This window comes from Apus apus, chromosome W (assembly GCF_020740795.1).
Source record: "Apus apus isolate bApuApu2 chromosome W, bApuApu2.pri.cur, whole genome shotgun sequence".
Classification (NCBI taxonomy): Eukaryota; Metazoa; Chordata; class Aves; order Apodiformes; family Apodidae; genus Apus; species Apus apus.
In genome coordinates this window covers 6,926,865-6,950,243 of record NC_067311.1, presented here as the reverse complement: position 1 = coordinate 6,950,243, position 23,379 = coordinate 6,926,865, and the positions used below count along the sequence as shown (strand labels likewise).

Here is a 23,379-nt window from a genome sequence, read left to right as displayed (position 1 = left end):
ATATTAAGTATATTGTGTACCTTTAGATCCCTTTGTTATCACAGAGCGTGGCCGCGGCGTCTCCATTCCACTCCACCCTCCATGCAGTTTCTCTTAAGAGTCAAGCACACCAAGTTCCCCTGATGTTGCTAACATCTAGGGTTGCCTAAGGAATTGCTTTGGTACAAACTCACTGCATTCCACCCTGCTTCAATGTGGCATCTTTCACAGAATCTTAGGGGTTGGAAGGGACCTTGAAAGATCATCCAGTCCAATCCTCCTACCAGAGCAGGGTCACCTAGAGTACATCACACGGGAATGCATCCAGGCGGGTTTTGAATATCTCCAGAGAAGGACACTCCACAACTCTGGGCAGCCTGTTCCAGTGTTCTGTCACCCTCACAGTAAAGAAGTTTTTCCTCACATTTACTCAGCTACTACCCCCTCTCCCTTTGATTCTAGTTTAAAGCTCTATGAATGAGCCCTGCTAACTCTTGTCCCAGAACCCTTTTTCCCCTGAAAGTTAAGCCTTTTCCACATTTTACTGTCAGACCTAGTGTCTTATAAAACCAACTATGGTCAAAGAACCCAAAGCCCTGCCTGTAGCACCAGGCTAAAATGTGAATACAGGTTTAATTTCTAAGTCACCTCCAGCAATTATTCATAGAATCATAGAATGGTTAGAGTTGAAAGGGACCTTAAAGATCATCTAGTTCCAACCCCCCTGCATGGGCAGGGACACCTCCCACTAGATCAGGTTTCTCAGAGCCCCATCCAACCTGGCCTTCAATGCTTCCAGGGATGGCGCTTCCACAACTTCCCTGGGCAACCTTTTCCACTGTCTCACTACCCTCACACTAAAGAATTTCCTCCTGATCTCTAACCTAAATCTCTCCTCTTTCACTTTAAAACCATTACCCCATATCCTCTCATCACAAGCCTTTGTAAAAAGTCCCTCCCCAGCTTTCCTGTAGGCCCCCTTCAGGTACTGGAAGGCCACTATGAAGTCCCCCCAGAGCCTTCTCTTTTTCAGGCTGAACAACCCCAACCTGTCTTCATAAGAGGTGCTCCAGCCCTCAGATAATTTTCGTTGCCCTCCTCTAGACACATTCCACATCTTTCTTGTGTTGGGGGCTCCAGAGCTGGACACAGTATTCCAGGTGAGGTCTCACCAGGGCAGAGTAGAGTGGCAGAATCACCTCTCTTGATCTGCTGGCCACACTTCTTTTGATGCAGCCCAGGATGTGGTTGGCCTTCTGGGCTGCAATTGCACATTGGTGGCTTATGTCCAGCTTTTGGTCCACTAGTACTCCCAGGTCTTTTTCCACATTGTTGCTCTCAAGTGTGTCCTCCCCCAGCCTGTATTCATATCTCAGGTTACCTCAGCCCAAGTGCAGGACCTTGCACTTGGCCTTGTTGAACCTCATGAGGTTCACCTGGGCCCACTTCTCCAGCTTGTGCAGGTCCCTCTGGATGGTATCCCATCCCTCTGGCACATTGACTGCACTACCCAGCTTGGTATCATCAGCAAACTTGCTGATGGTGCTCTCAGTGCCACTGTCAATATCATTAATAAAGATATTAAACAACACTGGGCCCAGTACAGACCCCAGAGGGACACCACTTGTCACTGTTTTTCATCTGGACTTAGAGCCATTGACCACTACCCTCTAGATGCAACCATCCAGCCAGTTCCTTATCCACTGAACAGTCCACCCATCAAACCTATATCTCTTCAGGGAGAAGGATGCTGTGGGGGACTGTGTCAAAGGCCTTGCAGAAGTCCAGATAAATGACATCTACTGCTTTTCCCTTGTCGACTGATGTAGTCACACCATTGTAGAAAGCCACTAGGTTGGTTAGGTAGGTTTTGCCCCTGGTAAAGCCATGCTGGCTGCCCTTAATCACCGCCCTGTCTTCCATGTGCCTTCACATATCTTCTGGGAGGATCTGTTCCATTATATTCCCAGGCACAGAGGTGAGGCTGACAGGTCAGTAGTTCCTAGGGTCCTCCCTTCCACCCTTTTTTAAAATGCATGTAATGTGCCCTTTCTTCCAGTCACCAGGGACTTCACCTGACTGCCATGACTTTTCAAATATCATGGACAGTCTTACACTGTTATCTTTTAATGACTGATAATTTTAAGCGTTTTAGTAGTTCATCAATAAAACTGACATATCTGTCAAACTAAGAAAAATACTACTTTTCTGTGAGAGCTCATTACTGACCTGTACTTGCATGACATTTTTAAGTAAATGTCCTGGTTTGAGCCAGGATGAAGCCAATTTTCCTTTTACTGATTTCTTTTTTTCCTTCAGTAAGCTCTCTTTTAACCAGCAGCAAGTGTTCCAGCTAGTGGACTAACACTGGAATGTTTATGTTATTGATGAGGTTTCAAGGTCACATCTTTGCCCTGCCACCTCAGACACTACTGGGAGAAGGAGAGTTATATCTATGATACCCCCATAGGAGGCTGGACTAGATGGACAGCAAAGTTGACCAAAGCATTCCATTCCATATATCTATGTAAGCTTGGTATAAGGTCAGAGATCACAGAAGACAACTTCCTTCCTGTTTCTTCTTCCCTTCTCTTACATCCATGGCTGGTGTCTAGGGAGGACTCCATCTATCCATCACTGCTGACCCTTAGGCTACTGCATTCCTGACCCTCATAACTCTACCCTCAGCTCCTGTCTGCTCTGCTGCTCTCTCCGGCAGTGCTCCAGGACTTTTCGGGACTGTTCACAACTCAGGAGAGTGCCATGGGAATTGCTGAGGGTGGGGGGAGGCAATAGGGGTTTTGCACATTCCTGAACACATTTGTATATAACTGTACATATTTTATTTTATCATTAGTGTTCAATTAAAGCTGTCTAGTTTAGTTTTCAATCCAGAGAGTCTCTCTCCCTCAATCTCTCTCGCCTTCCCTACCTGGGTGGGAGGGGGAGGGGATCAAGAGCATTGTTGTCTCTGGTTTAATTGCCAATCCTGAGTCAAACCCTGACAATAAACCACATTAAAATAAAGAAAGTCTTTAAAATGTCATTAAAATTAGCTCAGAACTCTTAAATTTAAGGCAGAAACACTTTAAAATACACACCTCTGATAAGGGACTTTTCCCACAGATTTTAGAATTATAAAAGCTGGCCCCACTCACTTGTACAGAAGTCCACTGCTTCACAACATGAAACATCAAAAGAACAGTCAGATCAAGCAAGATAACTGCTACCAGAGTTCTGGTAATCTTCCAGGCACATACTGAGACTAATCTGCTTCTCTTAAATTTGCAGGGAGGACATTAATATGTGGCTATTTAATAAGAATGAATAAATATTAACAGTGGAAATGTTATGGCTTCAAAGGCTTAATTATTTAAACTGAAAGTAATATTATTATCCTATATTGATCTATAACTATGCATTATTATTAAAAGCCTAGAACAGTTATTTTTATTATTAAACAGTGAACTGGGCAAAATATCACTATCTGGAACAATGATATGAAGTGGTGATTGAGTGAATGTTGTGAAATTTTTAGTACACTTCCTGAGCTGGTTTTCAATAATATTTAAGAATATAGGGGTTTCACATCTCCAGAGCACTATTGTAGCAGGGTGCTCCATCTCTCAACATGCCTGCCTCATGCCCTTTTATGATTCAACTGCTTTTTGTCTCTCATTTTACAGGCCCTGGCCTGCAGTCAAAGGTTCCCATGAGAAGGGAAAAGGCCTAGCAAACTCTGTGCTGGTAACAACCTTGAAAGGTACAAACAGAGGGCCAAGTGGATGTGCAGAACACCAGCTGCTCTCAGGTGTTGAAGAACACAGAGGCCCGAACAACCAGGCCCGAAACTGAGATAAAGTAACAACGAACAGATAAACAACAGAGTTTTCTTGGTGGGAACAAGGCCCTCATGGTTTCCTCTATTGTTATCCTTTTATTCTTCAATGAGAGATGTTGGAGGTATGGCTAATGGTTAAATGACAGCAGTCAATCCACTTCATTCTATAAAAGCCTGCTCACATTTTTGATCAAAAAGATCTCCATAAACTTTCCCCAGGAGGTTGCTGGACCTTCTCTCTCTAGTGGGGATGCCTGCCAGAGAGACTGATTCTCAGGAGTTGCGGTCTGACCAAGGACACCCGACTGTGGCCTGACATGGATAAGTGTCACCGTATGACTCGGGTCCGACAACAATGCTCTCAATCACCTCCTCCTCTCACCCAGGTAGGGAAGGAGAGAGAGAAAAAGAGAGAGGAATCAGCAGGAATCAGCAAAAGAAAAAATCAGCAAAAGAAAAACTGGCTTCATCCTGGCTCAAACCAGGACAGAGTGATTTGTTAACTTTGAATTGCTACGGAGTAGTGTGAATATTGCAAAGTATGGTGAGCCTTCAGAGATAAAGGCAGTTGTAGCAGTTAGGGTCCAGAGCTAATCACAGTGCCTGTGAGTTTAGGTTAAGATGCAGTCTTCCAGGCAGCCATATGGAAGTTAACTCTTGCAATTATAGGTAGTTTGACATTAAAGTGCAGTGTGCAATGTTATAAGATATTCAAGACTGGTGCAGAAACAGCAAAGGAAGGTGAAATGCTGTGGATGGATAAGTTGGCTAATAAGAATTGTTTGGCGTTGGAGGGCTTTTTCACATTTCCTAGTACTTCTAATTAACTTTTTTTATTCAGTTACCTCTTCTTCAGCTAGATACTGGTTTCAAAAGTATTCAGTCTTTCAGAGATGTTAGGGCTGACCCCTGAGGAATGCCACTCACCACATGCCTCCACTGGGACACCAAGCCATGGACCACAACTCTCTGGGTGCAGCCATCCAGCCAATTACTTATCCACCAAGTGGTCCATCTGTCAAATCCATGTCTTGTCAGTTTGCAGACCAGGATGTCGTGTGGGACAGTGTCAAATACCTTGCACAAATCCAGGTAGATGATGTCAGTTGCTCTGCCATTATCCACCATCTCTGTAGCCTTGTCATAGAAGGCCACCAAATTGGTCAGGCATGATTTGCCCTTAGTGAAGCCATGTTGGCTGTTGCCTAACACATCTTTATTTTCCATGTACCTCAGCAGATTTTCCAGGAGGATCTGTTCCATGATCTTGCCAGGCACAGAGGTCAGACTGACTGGCCTGTAGTTCCCTGGGTCTTCCCTTTTCCCCTTTTTAAAAATAGGGGCTATGTTCCCTTTTTTCTAATCAGCAGGAACCTCACCCAGACTGCCATGACCTCTCAAGTATAATGGACAGAGGCTTAGCAACTGCATCTGTCAGCTCCCTCAGGACCCATGGATGGACCCCATCAGGTCCCATAGACTTGTGCACCTTTAGGTTCTTTAGATGGTCATGACCCTGTTCTTCTCCTACAGTGTGAGGTGCTTCGTTCTCCCAGTCCCTGCTTTCACCTGCTGTGGCCTTACCTGATCCCTAGCTGCTCGGACAACCTCTCTGTAATCCTCTCAGGGCACCTGCCCTAGCTTCCACCCTCTGTATGCTTCCATCTTAAGTTTGAGCTTCTCTAGGAGCTGCTTGCTCATCCACACTGGCCTCCTGGAGTTTTTACCTGAATTTCTCTTAGTTGGGATGCATCGCTTTTGGGCCTGGAGAAGGTGATCCTTAAATATCAGCCAGCTTTCACAGGCCCCTCTTCCCTCCGGGATGTTATCCCATGACACACTCTCGAGCAGATCCCTGAAGAGGCTGAAACCTGCCCTCCTGAAGTCAAGGGTAGTAAGCTTACTGTGAGCCCTCCTTGCTGCCCTAAGGATTTTGAATTCCACCATTTCATGGTTGCTACAACCAAGGCTGCCCTTGAGGGATGCTAAGCTCACCAGCCCTTCTTTGTTGGTAAGAATAAGGTCCAGCATAGCACCTCTCCTTGTTGGTTCCTCAGTTTTGTGGAAAAGGAAGTTGTCATCCACGCACTCTAGGAACCTTCTGGATCGTTAGCGCTTTGCAGAGTTGTCCCTCCAACAGATATCAGGGTGGTTGAACTTCCCCATGAGTACCATGGCTGGTGAATGTGAAGCTGCTCCTATTTGTCTGTAGAGTGCCTCGTCTATACTGTCCTCCTGGTCAGGTGGCCTGTAGCAGACCCCCACTGTAATGTCACCTGTCCCTGCCCTCTCTTTAATCTTAACCCATAAACTCTCAGTTGGCTCCTCATCTGTCCCCAGGGAGACTTGGAGTATTGTTATATGCATCCTCTTGTAAAATGCATGGGAATTGAAAGTAATAATAGTTTTATCATAGGATGGATGTACATCTATCATAGTGTAAAAACTCCAAATGCTTTATATCTTTTAATTTTATGCCCATGCATCTTGACTTGCATTGCATCTTAATGCATTTTTTGCAAAAGGAAATTCACTGAATATGATTGAGCTGCACGATGCTGATTCTCTTTTGTTCGATCTATCTTAGTCTCAAGTGCTATCTTAAACATGCTATTCTAGCTTACTTAATGTATACAAGAAGCCTTCAGTAACTTACTGCTGTTTTTAAAAAGGTTTTGATAGACTTATTTTCAAATCGGTGAGGTTCTACGCTCAAAGGAGGTATGCCAACATTAGAAAGGCAATAAGGGGCTCTGGGTTTGTTAATATGGGCTCTATGCCAGTATTGGCATAAACTGGGAGACAGAAGAGGTGATGGTAATTAGGTGTCACTGTTTGACTCAGGTTCGAAACCAATGCTCTCAATCACCTCCTCCTCTCACCCAGGTAGGGAAGGAGAGAGACTTTGCTGGATTGAAAACGAAATTACACAGCTTTAATTAAACACCAATGATAAAAGAAAATATGTACAATTATATACAAATATGTTCAGGTATGTGCAAAAGCCTCTCGCCTCCCTCCACCCCCAGCAACTCCCACAGCACTCTCCTTAGCTGCAAACAGTCCCGAAGAATTCCGGACTGCTGCTGGAGAAAGTGGAAAGTGCTGAGGGTCAGGAGAGCTCGAGCCTAAGGGTCGACAGTGATGGATGGACGGAGTCCTTCCTGGACGCCAGCCATGGACGGAAGAGAAGGGAAGAAGAAGCCGGAAGGAAGTTGTCTTCTGTGATCTCTGACCTTCCTCTGAGCTTACGTAGATATATGGAAAACATTCCGCTCTTATCAGCCTTAGTTAGAACACACTGTGACTAGTTAAAAGAAAACTTACTGAAGGAAAAAAAAAAATCAGTAAAAGGAAATTTGGCTTCATCCTGGCTCAAACCAGGACACTCCACCCCTTATTCCATACCATATATTACATATAGGCTCTATATTTTACCAGCTGTCAAATTAAGGATTCTCCCCCAGAGTCAGATTTCCTTGAGGTACATATGGTACTTCACCATCCTCCATCATCACACAGCAGGTATGTCCAGGTTGCTGAGCAAAAGCAACACCCCGGACTGGTTTACCTTTGGCTGAAGCAGGATAGACCCAAACACTTTTACCCAGCAGGTTCCTTTCACATACCACAGGGACTTTATCCCCATCTGCATTATGTAAAAGGTCTGACTGAGCAGGACCAGTCCGATTGATAGATCCCCTGGTATTAACTAACCAGGTCACCTTTGCCAAATTTTTGTCCCAGTTTTTGAAAGTTCCACCACCCATTGCCTTTAGGGTAGCTTTTAACAGACCATTGTACCTTTCAAGTTTCCCTGAGACTTGTGCATAGTATGGGATATGGGAGATCCACTCAATACCATGCTCTTTAGTCCCATTATCTGACTCAATTCTTTCTGGAGTACCATGTCTCCACAAGATTTGCTTCTCAAGGTCCAGGACAGTATTCCTGGCTGTGGCATGAGGCACAGGATATGTTTCCAACCATCCTGTACTTGCTTCCACCATTGTAAGCACATAGCGCTTACCCTGGTGGGTCTGAGGCAGTGTGATGTAGTCAATTTGCCAGGCCTCTCCATACCTGTACTTGGACCACCTCCCCTCATACCACAAAGATTTCAACTGTTTAGCCTGCTTAATTGCAGCACGTGTCTTACAGTCGTGGATCACCTGTGCAATAGCATCCATGGTTAAGTACACCCTTCGGTCACAAGCCCATTTCTACGTTGCATCTCTGCCCTGATGACCTGAAGTGTCATGGGCCCACCAAGCCAGAAAAAGTTCACCCTTATGTTCCCAGTCCAAGTCTATTTGGAACACTTGAGCAGCCTCATCTGCTTGTTGGTTGTGTCGATGTTCCTCAGTGGCTCGACTCACAGGTACGTGTGCATCTACATGACGCACTTTTACCACCACTTTCTCTATCCGAGCTGCAATGTCTTTCCACAGGTCAGCAACCCAAATAGGTTGACCTTTTCGCTGCCAGTTGTTCTGCTGCCACTGCTTTAGCCAACCCCACAAGGCATCTGCTGCCATCCACGAGTCAGTGTAGAGGTAGAGTCTTGGCCACCCCTCTCGCTCAGCAACGTCCAAAGCCAGCTGGATGGCTTTGACCTCTGCAAACTGACTTGATTCACCTTCTCCTTCAGCTACTTGTGCAACCAGTCGTGTAGGACTCCACACGACAGCTTTCCACTTGCGGCGGTTCCCTACAAGACGACAGGAGCCATCGGTGAAAACAGCAAACTGTTTCCCAGTCTCTGGTAGATGATCATATGGTGGAGCTTCTTGAGCCCGTCTCACCACTTCTTGTGCTGGCATTCCAAAGTGTGTGCCTTCTGGCCAGTTTGTAATTGCTTCCACAATACCTAGACAATTCGGTTTTCCTATTCGAGCTCACTGGGTGATTAAAGCAGTCCATTTACTCCAAGTCACATTGGTGGCCTGATGGACAGGAGAAAGGTTATTCTACAGTTCAGTAAACTGGGTTGTCCCTCTCCTCCCCCTGGCTGGAAGCAGGGCACCTCTAAGGTTGAGCATTAGAGTTGATGCACCATCCTGGGTGTTGACTGTTTCAACCTTCTTGGAAGAACCATCTCCTGCCTTTCTTCTGTTTAGTAGCTCTTGCACACGTAACTGGAGAATATCAGTAGGTTTCTTGTCCCAGACTCTCATGTCCTCTCTAAAATAATTTTTCAAGAGAGACCACAGGTGGCGTCGCAGTGGGTCCTGTCTCTCTCGCTGCTGTCTCGTAGCAGGACGTCTCTTCTTAATGTCTGCAACGCGTGACCAGTTGATTCTAGGGAGAATCTGGAGCGTACCTCCCCATCTGCTGCTGTTTGTGCTACACTCTCAAGGCCTCTCGAGGAGATAGCAGGGGCCCATGGCCCTGCTGCTCAAGCCATTCTGCAACATACCCCCACAAGGGTGACATCGAATGGCGCCGAAGCAGAACACCCACTCTTGAGAAAGCCATCACATACTTGAGAGAAATAGCTGTGCGAGAAGTGATCTATGATATAGATGGACTTACAAGTCCTGATGATGTCCTGTGTAACACACAGGTGTTCCGGAGGTTTGCTCAGGCTGTACCAGCAGCACATGCCCATATATTCTCCTTCATGGGATGCTTTGAGGATTATGCAAGACCAACTGTGCGTGAGGTGGCTTTCAAAGCATGACAGTATGGAGATGTAATCTCTGATTCCCATCCGTTCCGCACCTCAGCCATTGAAAAAATGACTGACAGAAAGAATAAGATGCCAAACAGATGGGGAGGTACGCTCCAGATTCTCCCTAGAATCAACTGGTCACGCGTTGCAGACATTAAGAAGAGACGTCCTGCTACGAGACAGCAGCGAGAGAGACAGGACCCACTGCGACGCCACCTGTGGTCTCTCTTGAAAAATTATTTTAGAGAGGACATGAGAGTCTGGGACAAGAAACCTACTGATATTCTCCAGATAAGCGTGCAAGAGCTACTAAACAGAAGAAAGCCAGGAGATGGTTCTTCCAAGAAGAAGGTTGCACCAGTCAACACCCAGGATGGTGCATCAAACTCTAATGCTCAACCTTAGAGGTGCCCTGCCTCCAGCCAGGGGGAGGAGAGGGACAACCCAGTTTACTGAACTGTAGAATAACCTTTCTCCTGTCCATCAGGCCACCAATGTGACTTGGAGTAAATGGACTGCTTTAATCACCCAGTGAGCTCGAATAGGAAAACCGAATTGTCTAGGTATTGTGGAAGCAATTACAAACTGGCCAGAAGGCACACACTTTGGAATGCCAGCACAAGAAGTGGTGAGACGGGCTCAAGAAGCTCCACCATATGATCATCTACCAGAGACTGGGAAACAGTTTGCTGTTTTCACCGATGGCTCCTGTCGTCTTGTAGGGAACCGCCGCAAGTGGAAAGCTGTCGTGTGGAGTCCTACACGACTGGTTGCACAAGTAGCTGAAGGAGAAGGTGAATCAAGTCAGTTTGCAGAGGTCAAAGCCATCCAGCTGGCTTTGGACGTTGCTGAGCGAGAGGGGTGGCCAAGACTCTACCTCTACACTGACTCGTGGATGACAGCAAATGCCTTGTGGGGTTGGCTAAAGCAGTGGCAGCAGAACAACTGGCAGCGAAAAGGTCAACCTATTTGGGTTGCTGACCTGTGGAAAGACATTGCAGCTCGGATAGAGAAAGTGGTGGTAAAAGTGCGTCATGTAGATGCACACGTGCCTGTGAGTCGAGCCACTGAGGAACATCGACACAACTAACAAGCAGATGAGGCTGCTCAAGTGTTCCAAATAGACTTGGACTGGGAACATAAGGGTGAACTTTTTCTGGCTTGGTGGGCCCATGACACTTCAGGTCATCAGGGCAGAGATGCAACGTAGAAATGGGCTTGTGACCGAAGGGTGTACTTAACCATGGATGCTATTGCACAGGTGATCCACGACTGTAAGACACGTGCTGCAATTAAGCAGGCTAAACAGTTGAAATCTTTGTGGTATGAGGGGAGGTGGTCCAAGTACAGGTATGGAGAGGCCTGGCAAATTGACTACATCACACTGCCTCAGACCCACCAGGGTAAGCGCTATGTGCTTACAATGGTGGAAGCAAGTACAGGATGGTTGGAAACATATCCTGTGCCTCATGCCACAGCCAGGAATACTGTCCTGGACCTTGAGAAGCAAATCTTGTGGAGACATGGTACTCCAGAAAGAATTGAGTCAGATAATGGGACTAAAGAGCATGGTATTGAGTGGATCTCCCATATCCCATACTATGCACAAGTCTCAGGGAAACTTGAAAGGTACAATGGTCTGTTAAAAGCTACCCTAAAGGCAATGGGTGGTGGAACTTTCAAAAACTGGGACAAAAATTTGGCAAAGGTGACCTGGTTAGTTAATACCAGGGGATCTATCAATCGGACTGGTCCTGCTCAGTCAGACCTTTTACATAATGCAGATGGGGATAAAGTCCCTGTGGTATGTGAAAGGAACCTGCTGGGTAAAAGTGTTTGGGTCTATCCTGCTTCAGCCAAAGGTAAACCAGTCCGGGGTGTTGCTTTTGCTCAGCAACCTGGACATACCTGCTGTGTGATGATGGAGGATGGTGAAGTACCATATGTACCTCAAGGAAATCTGACTCTGGGGGAGAATCCTTAATTTGACAGCTGGTAAAATATAGAGCCTATATGTAATATATGGTATGGAATAAGGGGTGGAGTGTCCTGGTTTGAGCCAGGATGAAGCCAAATTTCCTTTTACTGATTTTTTTTTTTCCTTCAGTAAGTTTTCTTTTAACTAGTCACAGTGTGTTCTAACTAAGGCTGATAAGAGCGGAATGTTTTCCATATATCTACGTAAGCTCAGAGGAAGGTCAGAGATCACAGAAGACAACTTCCTTCCGGCTTCTTCTTCCCTTCTCTTCCGTCCATGGCTGGCGTCCAGGAAGGACTCCGTCCATCCATCACTGTCGACCCTTAGGCTCGAGCTCTCCTGACCCTCAGCACTTTCCACTTTCTCCAGCAGCAGTCCGGAATTCTTCGGGACTGTTTGCAGCTAAGGAGAGTGCTGTGGGAGTTGCTGGGGGTGGAGGGAGGCGAGAGGCTTTTGCACATACCTGAACATATTTGTATATAATTGTACATATTTTCTTTTATCATTGGTGTTTAATTAAAGCTGTGTAATTTCGTTTTCAATCCAGCAAAGTCTCTCTCCTTCCCTACCTGGGTGAGAGGAGGAGGTGATTGAGAGCATTGGTTTCGAACCTGAGTCAAACAGTGACACCTAATTACCATCACCTCTTCTGTCTCCCAGTTTATGCCAATACTGGCATAGAGCCCATATTAACAAACCCAGAGCCCCTTATTGCCTTTCTAATGTTGGCATACCTCCTTTGAGCGTAGAACCTCACCGATTTGAAAATAAGTCTATCAAAACCTTTTTAAAAACAGCAGTAAGTTACTGAAGGCTTCTTGTATACATTAAGTAAGCTAGAATAGCATGTTTAAGATAGCACTTGAGACTAAGATAGATCGAACAAAAGAGAATCAGCATCGTGCAGCTCAATCATATTCAGTGAATTTCCTTTTGCAAAAAATGCATTAAGATGCAATGCAAGTCAAGATGCATGGGCATAAAATTAAAAGATATAAAGCATTTGGAGTTTTTACACTATGATAGATGTACATCCATCCTATGATAAAACTATTATTACTTTCAATTCCCATGCATTTTACAAGAGGATGCATATAACAATACTCCAAGTCTCCCTGGGGACAGATGAGGAGCCAACTGAGAGTTTATGGGTTAAGATTAAAGAGAGGGCAGGGACAGGTGACATTACAGTGGGGGTCTGCTACAGGCCACCTGACCAGGAGGACAGTATAGACGAGGCACTCTACAGACAAATAGGAGCAGCTTCACATTCACCAGCCATGGTACTCATGGGGAAGTTCAACCACCCTGATATCTGTTGGAGGGACAACTCTGCAAAGCGCTAACGATCCAGAAGGTTCCTAGAGTGCGTGGATGACAACTTCCTTTTCCACAAAACTGAGGAACCAACAAGGAGAGGTGCTATGCTGGACCTTATTCTTACCAACAAAGAAGGGCTGGTGAGCTTAGCATCCCTCAAGGGCAGCCTTGGTTGTAGCAACCATGAAATGGTGGAATTCAAAATCCTTAGGGCAGCAAGGAGGGCTCACAGTAAGCTTACTACCCTTGACTTCAGGAGGGCAGGTTTCAGCCTCTTCAGGGATCTGCTCGAGAGTGTGTCATGGGATAACATCCCGGAGGGAAGAGGGGCCTGTGAAAGCTGGCTGATATTTAAGGATCACCTTCTCCAGGCCCAAAAGCGATGCATCCCAACTAAGAGAAATTCAGGTAAAAACTCCAGGAGGCCAGTGTGGATGAGCAAGCAGCTCCTAGAGAAGCTCAAACTTAAGATGGAAGCATACAGAGGGTGGAAGCTAGGGCAGGTGCCCTGAGAGGATTACAGAGAGGTTGTCCGAGCAGCTAGGGATCAGGTAAGGCCACAGCAGGTGAAAGCAGGGACTGGGAGAACGAAGCACCTCACACTGTAGGAGAAGAACAGGGTCATGACCATCTAAAGAACCTAAAGGTGCACAAGTCTATGGGACCTGATGGGGTCCATCCATGGGTCCTGAGGGAGCTGACAGATGCAGTTGCTAAGCCTCTGTCCATTATACTTGAGAGGTCATGGCAGTCTGGGTGAGGTTCCTGCTGATTAGAAAAAAGGGAACATAGCCCCTATTTTTAAAAAGGGGAAAAGGGAAGACCCAGGGAACTACAGGCCAGTCAGTCTGACCTCTGTGCCTGGCAAGATCATGGAACAGATCCTCCTGGAAAATCTGCTGAGGTACATGGAAAATAAAGATGTGTTAGGCAACAGCCAACATGGCTTCACTAAGGGCAAATCATGCCTGACCAATTTGGTGGCCTTCTATGACAAGGCTACAGAGATGGTGGATAATGGCAGAGCAACTGACATCATCTACCTGGATTTGTGCAAGGTATTTGACACTGTCCCACACGACATCCTGGTCTGCAAACTGACAAGACATGGATTTGACAGATGGACCACTTGGTGGATAAGTAATTGGCTGGATGGCTGCACCCAGAGAGTTGTGGTCCATGGCTTGGTGTCCCAGTGGAGGCATGTGGTGAGTGGCATTCCTCAGGGGTCAGCCCTAACATCTCTGAAAGACTGAATACTTTTGAAACCAGTATCTAGCTGAAGAAGAGGTAACTGAATAAAAAAAGTTAATTAGAAGTACTAGGAAATGTGAAAAAGCCCTCCAACGCCAAACAATTCTTATTAGCCAACTTATCCATCCACAGCATTTCACCTTCCTTTGCTGTTTCTGCACCAGTCTTGAATATCTTATAACATTGCACACTGCACTTTAATGTCAAACTACCTATAATTGCAAGAGTTAACTTCCATATGGCTGCCTGGAAGACTGCATCTTAACCTAAACTCACAGGCACTGTGATTAGCTCTGGACCCTAACTGCTACAACTGCCTTTATCTCTGAAGGCTCACCATACTTTGCAATATTCACACTACTCCGTAGCAATTCAAAGTTAACAAATCACTCTGTCCTGGTTTGAGCCAGGATGAAGCCAGTTTTTCTTTTGCTGATTCCTTTTTTCATTTCAGTGAGCTTTCTTCAACTAGCAACTGCGTGTTCTGCTAGGTTGATAAGACACTGGAATGTTTTTGTAATTGCTGGGCCCTCAAGGTCGTGCCTTTGCTCTGCCGGCTCAGACACTGCGGGGGGATTTGTGGCCCCCCCGTGGGAGGCTGGGTTAGACAAACAGCAAAACTGGCCAGAGATATTCCATTCCATATATCTACGTAGGCTCAGGGGAAGGTCGGAGATGACAGAAGAAAACTTCCTTCCTTCCTGCTTCGCTCTCTCGCCGCTTTGCTTCGCCTCTCTGTCTGCCTTCCTTCTTCTCTCTCTTTCTCTTTCTTTTGTTCATGGCCGGCATCCGGGAAAACACCATCTGCCCATCATCGTCGACCCATCGACCTCAAGCCCTCCTGACCCTCGTAACTCTCTGCCTTTCTCCAGGAGCAGCTTCAGGATTCCTCGAAATTGTCTCATCTGAGGGAAGTGCTGTGGGAGTTGCTGGGGGTGGGGGGAGGCGAGAGGCTTCTACCACACCTTTGTATAATCACTATATATATATATATATATATATACACACTCTTATATCACGTATTAGTATTCTAAATAAAGTTGCACAGTTCAGTTTTCAATCTAGCCAAGTCTCTCTCTCTTTTTTCTCTCTCTCCTTCCCTACCTGGGTGGGAGGGGGAGGGGAACGAGAGCACTGTTGTCGAACTGAGTCAAACGTTGACCATACATTACGTACAGGCTCTATACCTTACCAGTTGCTAAATTAAGAGTTCTCTCCCAACATCAAATTACCCTGAGGTACATATTGTACCTCACCATCCTCCATCATTACACACCAAGTATGTCCAGGTCCCTGAGCAAAGGCAATACCCCGGACAGGGTGTGTGTGTGTATGTATATATATATATATATATATATATAGTGATTATACAAAGGTGTGGTAGAAGCCTCTCGCCTCCCCCAGCAACTCCCACAGCACTTCCCTCAGATGAGACAATTCCGAGGAATCCCGAAGCTGTTCCTGGAGAAAGGCAGAGAGTTACGAGGGTCAGGAGGGCTTGAGGTCGATGGGTCGACGATGATGGGCAGATGATGTTTTCCCAGACACCGGCCACGAACAAAAGAAAGAGAAAGAGAGAGAAGAAGGAAGGCAGACAGAGAGGCGAAGCAAAGCGGCGAGAGAGCGAAGCAGGAAGGAAGGAAGTTTTCTTCTGTCATCTCCGACCTTCCCCTGAGCCTACGTAGATATATGGAATGGAATATCTCTGGCCAGTTTTGCTGTTTGTCTAACCCAGCCTCCCACGGGGGGGCCACAGATCACCCCGCAGTGTCTGAGCTGGCAGAGCAAAGGCACGACCTTGAGGGCCCAGCAATTACAAAAACATTCCAGTGTCTTATCAACCTAGCAGAACACGCAGTTGCTAGTTGAAGAAAGCTCACTGAAATAAAAAAAAAAAAATCAGCAAAAGAAAAACTGGCTTCATCCTGGCTCAAACCAGGACATTCTCTAAACTACCCAAGAATCTCCCATCTGTGACCTGTCTCATTACAGCAGGGACACAGTATGAACATCACTAAGATGAAACACAGACATTCAAAGATTCTTTATCTTCTTAACAGAAACAAAAATCTTAACATAAGGTTAATTAAATGAGACCACCACATTTGCACACTTCTCTGTCCAAACACTTTGCAATGTCCCCATCCTTCCCATCAGCATCTCCACATTTCAGTCAGTCCATTTTAAAATAAACGCGTAACTATGCCTCTTCTTCAGCACTGAATAAAGAATGCTAATATTTTTTACACATGAAGAAAAGCCAATATTAGGTTGTTCATTTTAAACTGAATAGACGGTGGTTTAGGTGACCTACAGAGTATGCACTCACACAAAGAGGACAGTATCACCAAATTCCACATTTATTTCAGGCTCCTAAATAGATGGATTAATACAGTTACTTAAATAAGCAACAGATGAGTTCTGCATTGCATGCAGGTTTATAACCTTAGACCCCAATACCACCAGTAGCAGAAAGTACAAAGGTATTGCAATATTCAGATAAATATCCTGTAATGGTATTTGCATAATCTAATGCTTCTCTGATTAAGTCATTAAATTATTACTGGGCAGTGCACACAAAGAATTTTGAATAAGCAGGGAAGCAGAAAAATTTGTGTAGTGACAACACTGAAAGGAACAAGAATACTTGTAATCCATTATTTACAGGTTTAAAAGGCACTTAGTTCTTGCCATCTTTGATTAAATATGAAACAAGTTAAGATTTCAAATGCACTTTATGAAAACTAGTATTTATGAACTAATAAGAACAGACATCTATTCCCTTTGTTCTAATCAATTCAGGGAAGTATACTGCTTACACTGTTACAACAGTAAATACATTATCAACTCCTGCACACACAACCCATGAATTTCCCAAATCCAAGATCTAACATCTGAGTAGCTACCAATATGGCCTTTATAACTGCTTCAAATATCAGTATTTAACATTAAGACTACATTCCTTGGACAAATTCTAATTTATCCCTCATGTGAAGGATGAGGGAGTATTTAAACAATCCAACATGGCCACACAAACTAGAACCATAAGAAGACACAGTGATTTATATGCCCATAATAGCTTCATCATCTTTTCAATTGTTGATTTTAAGACGTTATTTCCTTGAATCCAATAGCTATGATATGTTGTCCCTTGACTACTATTAATGCAAATTAGAATATTGTCATTTTGACCAACTGGAATTCCAACAGGGTTTATACTGGTCTACAAGTCTAGAATTAAACACAAGAAAATCCTTATTATAAGCACCTTAATTTAATTTTCCTATTTTGAGATATTAAAGGCTTGTATCCTGAAAAGAATAGCAGATTTTTTGCACTTAGCCTAAGCAAGTGCTGAAATCAACAGGATTCTATATATTATCATTACGGAGAACTGAGATTCCTTTAAAGTTGCAGCATAAAGTTCTTCCACTGCACGAAATTTTTTAACAATTTTGTCAAAAGAGAACCCAAAAAAGTGACTAATAGTGTTTATTATGAAAATTTCTGTTACTTAATATAAAAGCTATAGCACTAGGACTTCTAAACTGCATATATCTGAAAACTAAGGTCTTCAGTTTCAAGTGTCTGATTTATCCTCCTAAACTAACTTGCTATTTTAAGCAATCCGTGGATTAATCCTGTGTCCAGATTTTATTTTTTTAGATTTATGAGACTCACCTATGTATTAACTATACAGATAAGAATCTGTTGGTATTATCTATGATCCTAGTTCCTAAAGACAGGGGAATTTTGTTATTCTATAACATTATATAATGTACTTTATGTCAATTTCCAGGAAATAATAGATAGAACAGATTGGGAGTCATTCCAAGATCCCCATAAAACTGTATATTCCTGGAACTATGTCAGGTATGTGATTTTTTATTAGCTAGTTAACAGTAACACATATCTGCATTAGTCTATTAATATCCCCTCATATGTTTGCTTTATTTTTCTATTTTATCCCCCATTAACTGAGACTTAATAGTCAAAGAAGGGCTTTATTACAGAATTATAAAATGAGTAACGTAGATTTAAACGTGGACTTCAAGGCACTACTCCAATACAAGCCAAACTGTGAAGATATTCCTGACTGTATCTGTTTTTTGGCAAATAATTTGATTTCAGAAAAAGTGAGATAATAGATGCTACCAATTCCTTTTTAACACCAATACACAATTTGGATGCACAAAGAGTATAAAGGTACAAAGATTTAAGGCAGTATGCCTATACAAGATTTACAGTTACAAACCCCCAAGTTCCACTATAAGACCTACTCCTGATCTTGGATATCCAAGAAAGAAGTCTTTTTAAAAGGTGCCAGGCCCCAGAAGTACCTTCTCTACTTTCTGAGAGACATTAATTATAACATGGCTTCAGTGAAATAAGACAGTTCCCTGTATTTTCTGGTGCTTCAGCTCTTCCCTTATCCATCCAGTATCCCATAATTTGGGTTGGTATAATTTTAACCTATGTTAAAAAGTATACCATCCTCCTGCACTGACACATAGGGAGGCAAAGATGTGAGGAGCAAGCTGCAACTTCCCTAAAGCTGAAGAAGTGTCTGGGGGCAGTAAATGGTAACTTGCTGGTACTGACTGCAAGTAGTAATTTTAATATAAGGGCCTTGGGACCTCGTGGGGAACGGTCCATCTTCTCTCCCCCAAATAAGACTAAACTATTCTGGCCTTTTCAAGCTTGAAGAAGGCCCGGACAAACAATTGAAGATTCAGGAATAAATTGGATCAACAGATGAGAAAAATTTAACAATGAAAATTGCCAGTCCTATTAAAGAGGCCCTGGAATACAAGAGTGAAATGGTTAATGCTTGGTTTACAGATGATTCATCTCAAAGAGAAGGGAAAACCTGGTTGGTTAAATCTGCTGCAATTAAACCCTCCACAGGCGAACAAATAATAAATCATGATAAGGGCAGTGCCCAAGTGGGGGAGCTGGATGCTGTTCTTAATGTTTTTGTAAAAGAAAAAGCCTCCAAGGACGCTGTGTACATTTACACAGATTCCTTTCCAGTCTTCAAGGGCTGTGTAGAGTGGATAACTTTCTGGGAACAGAATAATTGGGAAATTAATGGGGTGCCAGTTTGGCATAAAGAGAAATGGCAACAAATACTGAAAATTGCTAAAGAGAATCCTAATTTTCATGTAGGGTGGATTCCTTCTCACCAGACTAATTTGAAAAATGAAGCTAGTAAGTGGAATAACTATGTTGATGAGCTAGCTAGAATTGATGTGAAGGAAATCCGATTAGCTATCACAGAAGGAGAAAAATCAGGAATGGAAAAGATTGCTTGAATGGCTCCACTGTAAAAGAGGCCATTCAGGAATCTTTGATTTATACAAAGAAGCACAAGCCCGTGGGTGCCCTGTCACCCGTGAGCAGTGCAAGACAGTCATTTCTTCATGTGATCTTTGCAAAATCAGACTTGGGGAACATCCACTAACATCTGATCATTTGCATATCAGGGAAGGAAAACCCTTGTGGTCCACATGGCAGGTGGACTACATCGGTCCCTTCCGCAAATCAGGAAACAAACAATACATCATTGTGATTGTGGAGGTGGTATCAAGATTGACCTGTGCTGAAGCTGTTTCTAAAGCAAATGGGGAAAAAACAGTTCATTTTCTGGAAAAGGTATTTGGGGTTCTTCCTAAACCCACAAATATTCAATCTGACAATGGAACTCATTTTACCTCACACCTGGTACAACAATGGGCTAAAAGGGAAGCTATCAAATGGACATTTCATGTCCCATACTACCCACAAGCTAATGGGATAGTAGAACATACTAATGGGTTAATTAAAAGTCTCATTCGTCCACAGGATTACAGATGGGATGAGAGGTTGAGATATGCAGTCTCTACTATAAGCAACAGGTGGGGGGTGAACGGGTGCCCTCGCCTAAATGCCTTTTTCCCTACATCACCTACTCAGGATAATGGCCAGCACAGAAGACCTTACAACAAATCCAAAACTCCTCTCCACCCTGGACAAACTGTTTTAGCAAACCTGCCAAATATTGGTAAGGTCAAGCTTACCTTACAGACCCCGGTGAATTCAAATACATGGGTTGTGTCTGATTTAAATGACAAACAACATAAAATCAGTACAAATTCGATAATTCATGTTGAGTAAATCAGTGTTTTCTTTTGGGGAAAAATCAGTCATTTCTGTATACCTGTGTCTAGTGATGTTAGTTGATACATTGCAAATCATGACAGCCTAAAGAGCCAGAGACATCCCGGTGACAGTACCAGGCCTGATCAACCTGTTACTGGACTCCGGAGGAGTTACTTTGTGACCGCTGTGGGACTGATCACCCCATGGACTAAACAAGGTGCTCTGTAACATTGTCTCCTCCTATACTCGCCTTTGAGTTGTTGTTGTTGTTTGCAATATATTGTATTAAATGGGAATATTTAAAAATACTGCTCCAGAACTCACTGAAGTAACAAGAACTTGGTTCAAATTTGGGGATTTTCTAAGTGGTCTGCTTCCTTTTCTTTTTGACAGAACTGAAAATTGGGTTTATGTTTTAATAACTGCAATTATTCTATTACTTTTCCTTTTACTGTTTTAAATAAGGCTGATAAGAAAGGAATGTTTTCCTAACTGCTAGTTCCTCGAGGTCGTATCTTTACTCTGCCGGCTCAGACACTACGGGGAGATCTATGACCCCCTGTAGGAGGCTGAACTAGACAGCAAAATTTCTGCTCTTCTTCCCTTCTCTTCCATCCATGGCTGACGTCCGGGGAGGACTCCGTCCATCCATCACCCTCGACCCCCAGGCTCGAGCTCTCTTGACCCTCATCACTCTCTGCTTTTCTCCATCAGCAGTCTGGAATTCTTTGGAACTGTTTGCAGCTGAGGGTGGGGTGAGGGAAATAAGAAGCTTTTGCACACATCTGAACATATTTGTATACGGTTGTACATGTTTTCTTGTATCATTGGTGTTTGATTGAAGTTGTATGATTTGGTTTTTGGTCCAGCGGGGGCTCTCTATTTTTCTCTCTCTTCTTCCCTACCTGGGTGGCGGGGGAGGGGATCGGGAGCGTTGTTGTTGAGTCTGAGTCAAACGGTGACACGTATCATTGTATATTATGTTTGGGAATTGTTCCCTTGTTTGTTGTTATGGTTCATTATATTTTATCTGTATTTTTACATTTACACCCGAGGAGGGGAAGGATCTAATGTGAGGAAAGGGTTTGGACAAGAGACACATATATACTAATGGACAGTAAGGACACCACAATTGCTGCCTTAAAAGCCATGGGGTGAGATGTAGGGAACAGTCCATCTTCTCTCTCCCCACATAAGACTAAACAAAATGCCTTTCAAGCCAGCAAAACAAGAATGGCCTCTTTTTACTGATTTAGCCAAGGACAGAATGGAACAGGCCTCTTGCTCTACCAGATAAGTCCACAGCAATAAAACAGCATAAGGGTTATGATAACTGGCAGAAAATTAGACAACAGGTTAAAGACTGCCTCTGACAGAGCACGTACCTGGCCAGTGCTAATTGGCTAATTTAAACAGTGGTACTTTCTCAAACAGTGATTTCTGATCTATAAAAAGAGGGCAAGATCTGCAGGCCGGTGCTCTCTGCCTGACCAGGACGAGACCCTGCTGCAGCACCTGAACCTGCCTGGAACACCAGACTCGCTGTCCAGAAGAGCCGAGAGGGAAGGGGGGGGGGCTACCCTGCGACCCCTGCCCGAAGAAGCGGAAAGAAGGGGGCTGCCTGTGCCCGCTCCCCAAGGACCCTGCCTGCCCAGCCTAAACCAAACTGGACCAAAGTAGGAGCTTGCCCAGCCTGCATTTGCCACCTGCTTCGGGACTAGTTTCTGTTGACCCTTAATATACCGATTAATTCGTAAACTAAACATTGGTCTCAGTAACAATTTGTGAGCGTGGAGAGAGGGTATTCTAATCTACCCTCTAAGATACGGTCCCGCAGTGGCGGCTCCTCTGTGAGAGGCAAACGACCCTCGGTCTCATTCACAAACCTCTCCACATTTGGGGGGGAAGTCGTGAAAACATCCTGACAGCCGGTAGCCCCCCAGTACCGGCCCACGACAGACCTGATTCGACCGATAATACCCTTCCTCCACTACTGGGGATACAGGGAAGCCCTTTACCAGGAGGATAAGAAAGCAAATCTGCGGGCAGGGCAGACAAGCAGAAGGGTCCCAAGCAAAACCATCCCGGAGGAGCGGGGAGCAAAAGAGGCCCCCGCACGGGGTGAAGGATGGGAGCAGTCCAGAGCACTCACTCCCGAGGGGGCGGGGAGATTCCAATCAGGGAAATGGGACCAGCGGGAAAGAGGGGAGAGGTGGCTCTGGTCCCAGACAGAGGGAGGGGAGGGGCAGGGAGGGGTCGCGGCGATTACCTATACTGGGCTGCAGCTCCGCTATGGGTGAAACCAAAGTAGTTGCCGGTGGCCATTTTGGCATCTTCTCCCAGCCGGCTGGGCACTGTGGCGACGATAAACAAGAGACAGCGGTGGTGATGGTCGAGGCCATAACAGGAGGCCCAGCAGAAGGAGAGTGGAGTGGGGGGGAGGAAGAGGAGAGGGGAAAGAAGAGGAGTGGGAAAAAAAGGGGACAGGGAGACAAGAGACAGAAAAAGCGCGCGAACGCCAGGTCAGAGACAGGGCGCCTCAGGACCCTCCCCATTCCCTACCCCGCGCTCGCACTCCCACTCCCCCCTCCCCGCACACACGAACACAAATAAACATCAGCGCCATTACTTACCATAGGTGAACGAAACTACCGGGCATATAGGAATCATGAGTCCAAGCTGGCAGCGACAACCGCGACTGAACTCTCAACTCTAACGCCCCTCCCCCCCCCCCCTCACTGCCGTGCTTTCTCCCTTCCCCACACACACACCCCTACGGCAACAACTGTGGAGTACGGCTGGACCAGGATCGTGCGCACGCGCGAGATGTGTGAAGGCCACTGGGAGTTATAGTCTAGCATAAAACTACACCACCACGCACAAAACACACCTAATGCCTCTGCACGGATTACCGCGCTTGAGGTTTAAATCCTCATGTGCGCATGCGCGGGATGTGCAAGGGCTCTTGAGAGCTGTAGTCCCCCTCCCTGAAGCCCAGGCGCGTGGGAGAGCTGCTGTCAGAAGACCGCTGCTCGTACCGCCTGCCTGCCTCCTTCCTCCATAATCCCGTGTTCTGCACCCACAGTCACACCACACCTGCACCCGTGGACTCATACTGCAAAGATATGGTCGGTTTTTCATTCTTGCCTGTAAAGGCACACCACATCACAGTAGATTGCTCAAGTAACAGAA

General features: G+C 45.1%; 1 protein-coding gene across 4 annotated transcripts in view; it reads right to left on the bottom strand.

Moving 5' to 3' along the window:
- The window catches only part of LOC127395159 (zinc finger RNA-binding protein-like), a 64,963-nt gene extending 42,020 nt beyond the window's left edge, over nt 1-22,943 (bottom strand). For 2 of the 4 annotated variants that reach the window (XM_051641645.1, XM_051641646.1), the window contains exons 1-2: nt 22,821-22,942; nt 22,457-22,541 (exon numbers count right to left, since the gene is read on the bottom strand). In XM_051641645.1, the coding sequence (XP_051497605.1) occupies nt 22,457-22,541; nt 22,821-22,857 (122 nt within the window). In that variant the 5' untranslated portion in view covers nt 22,858-22,942. Of the gene's footprint in view, nt 1-22,456; nt 22,542-22,820 lie in introns of all 4 variants that reach the window. The other 2 variants (XM_051641643.1, XM_051641642.1) reach the window with 2 other exon arrangements.
- Nucleotides 22,944-23,379: the final 436 nt, after the last annotated feature.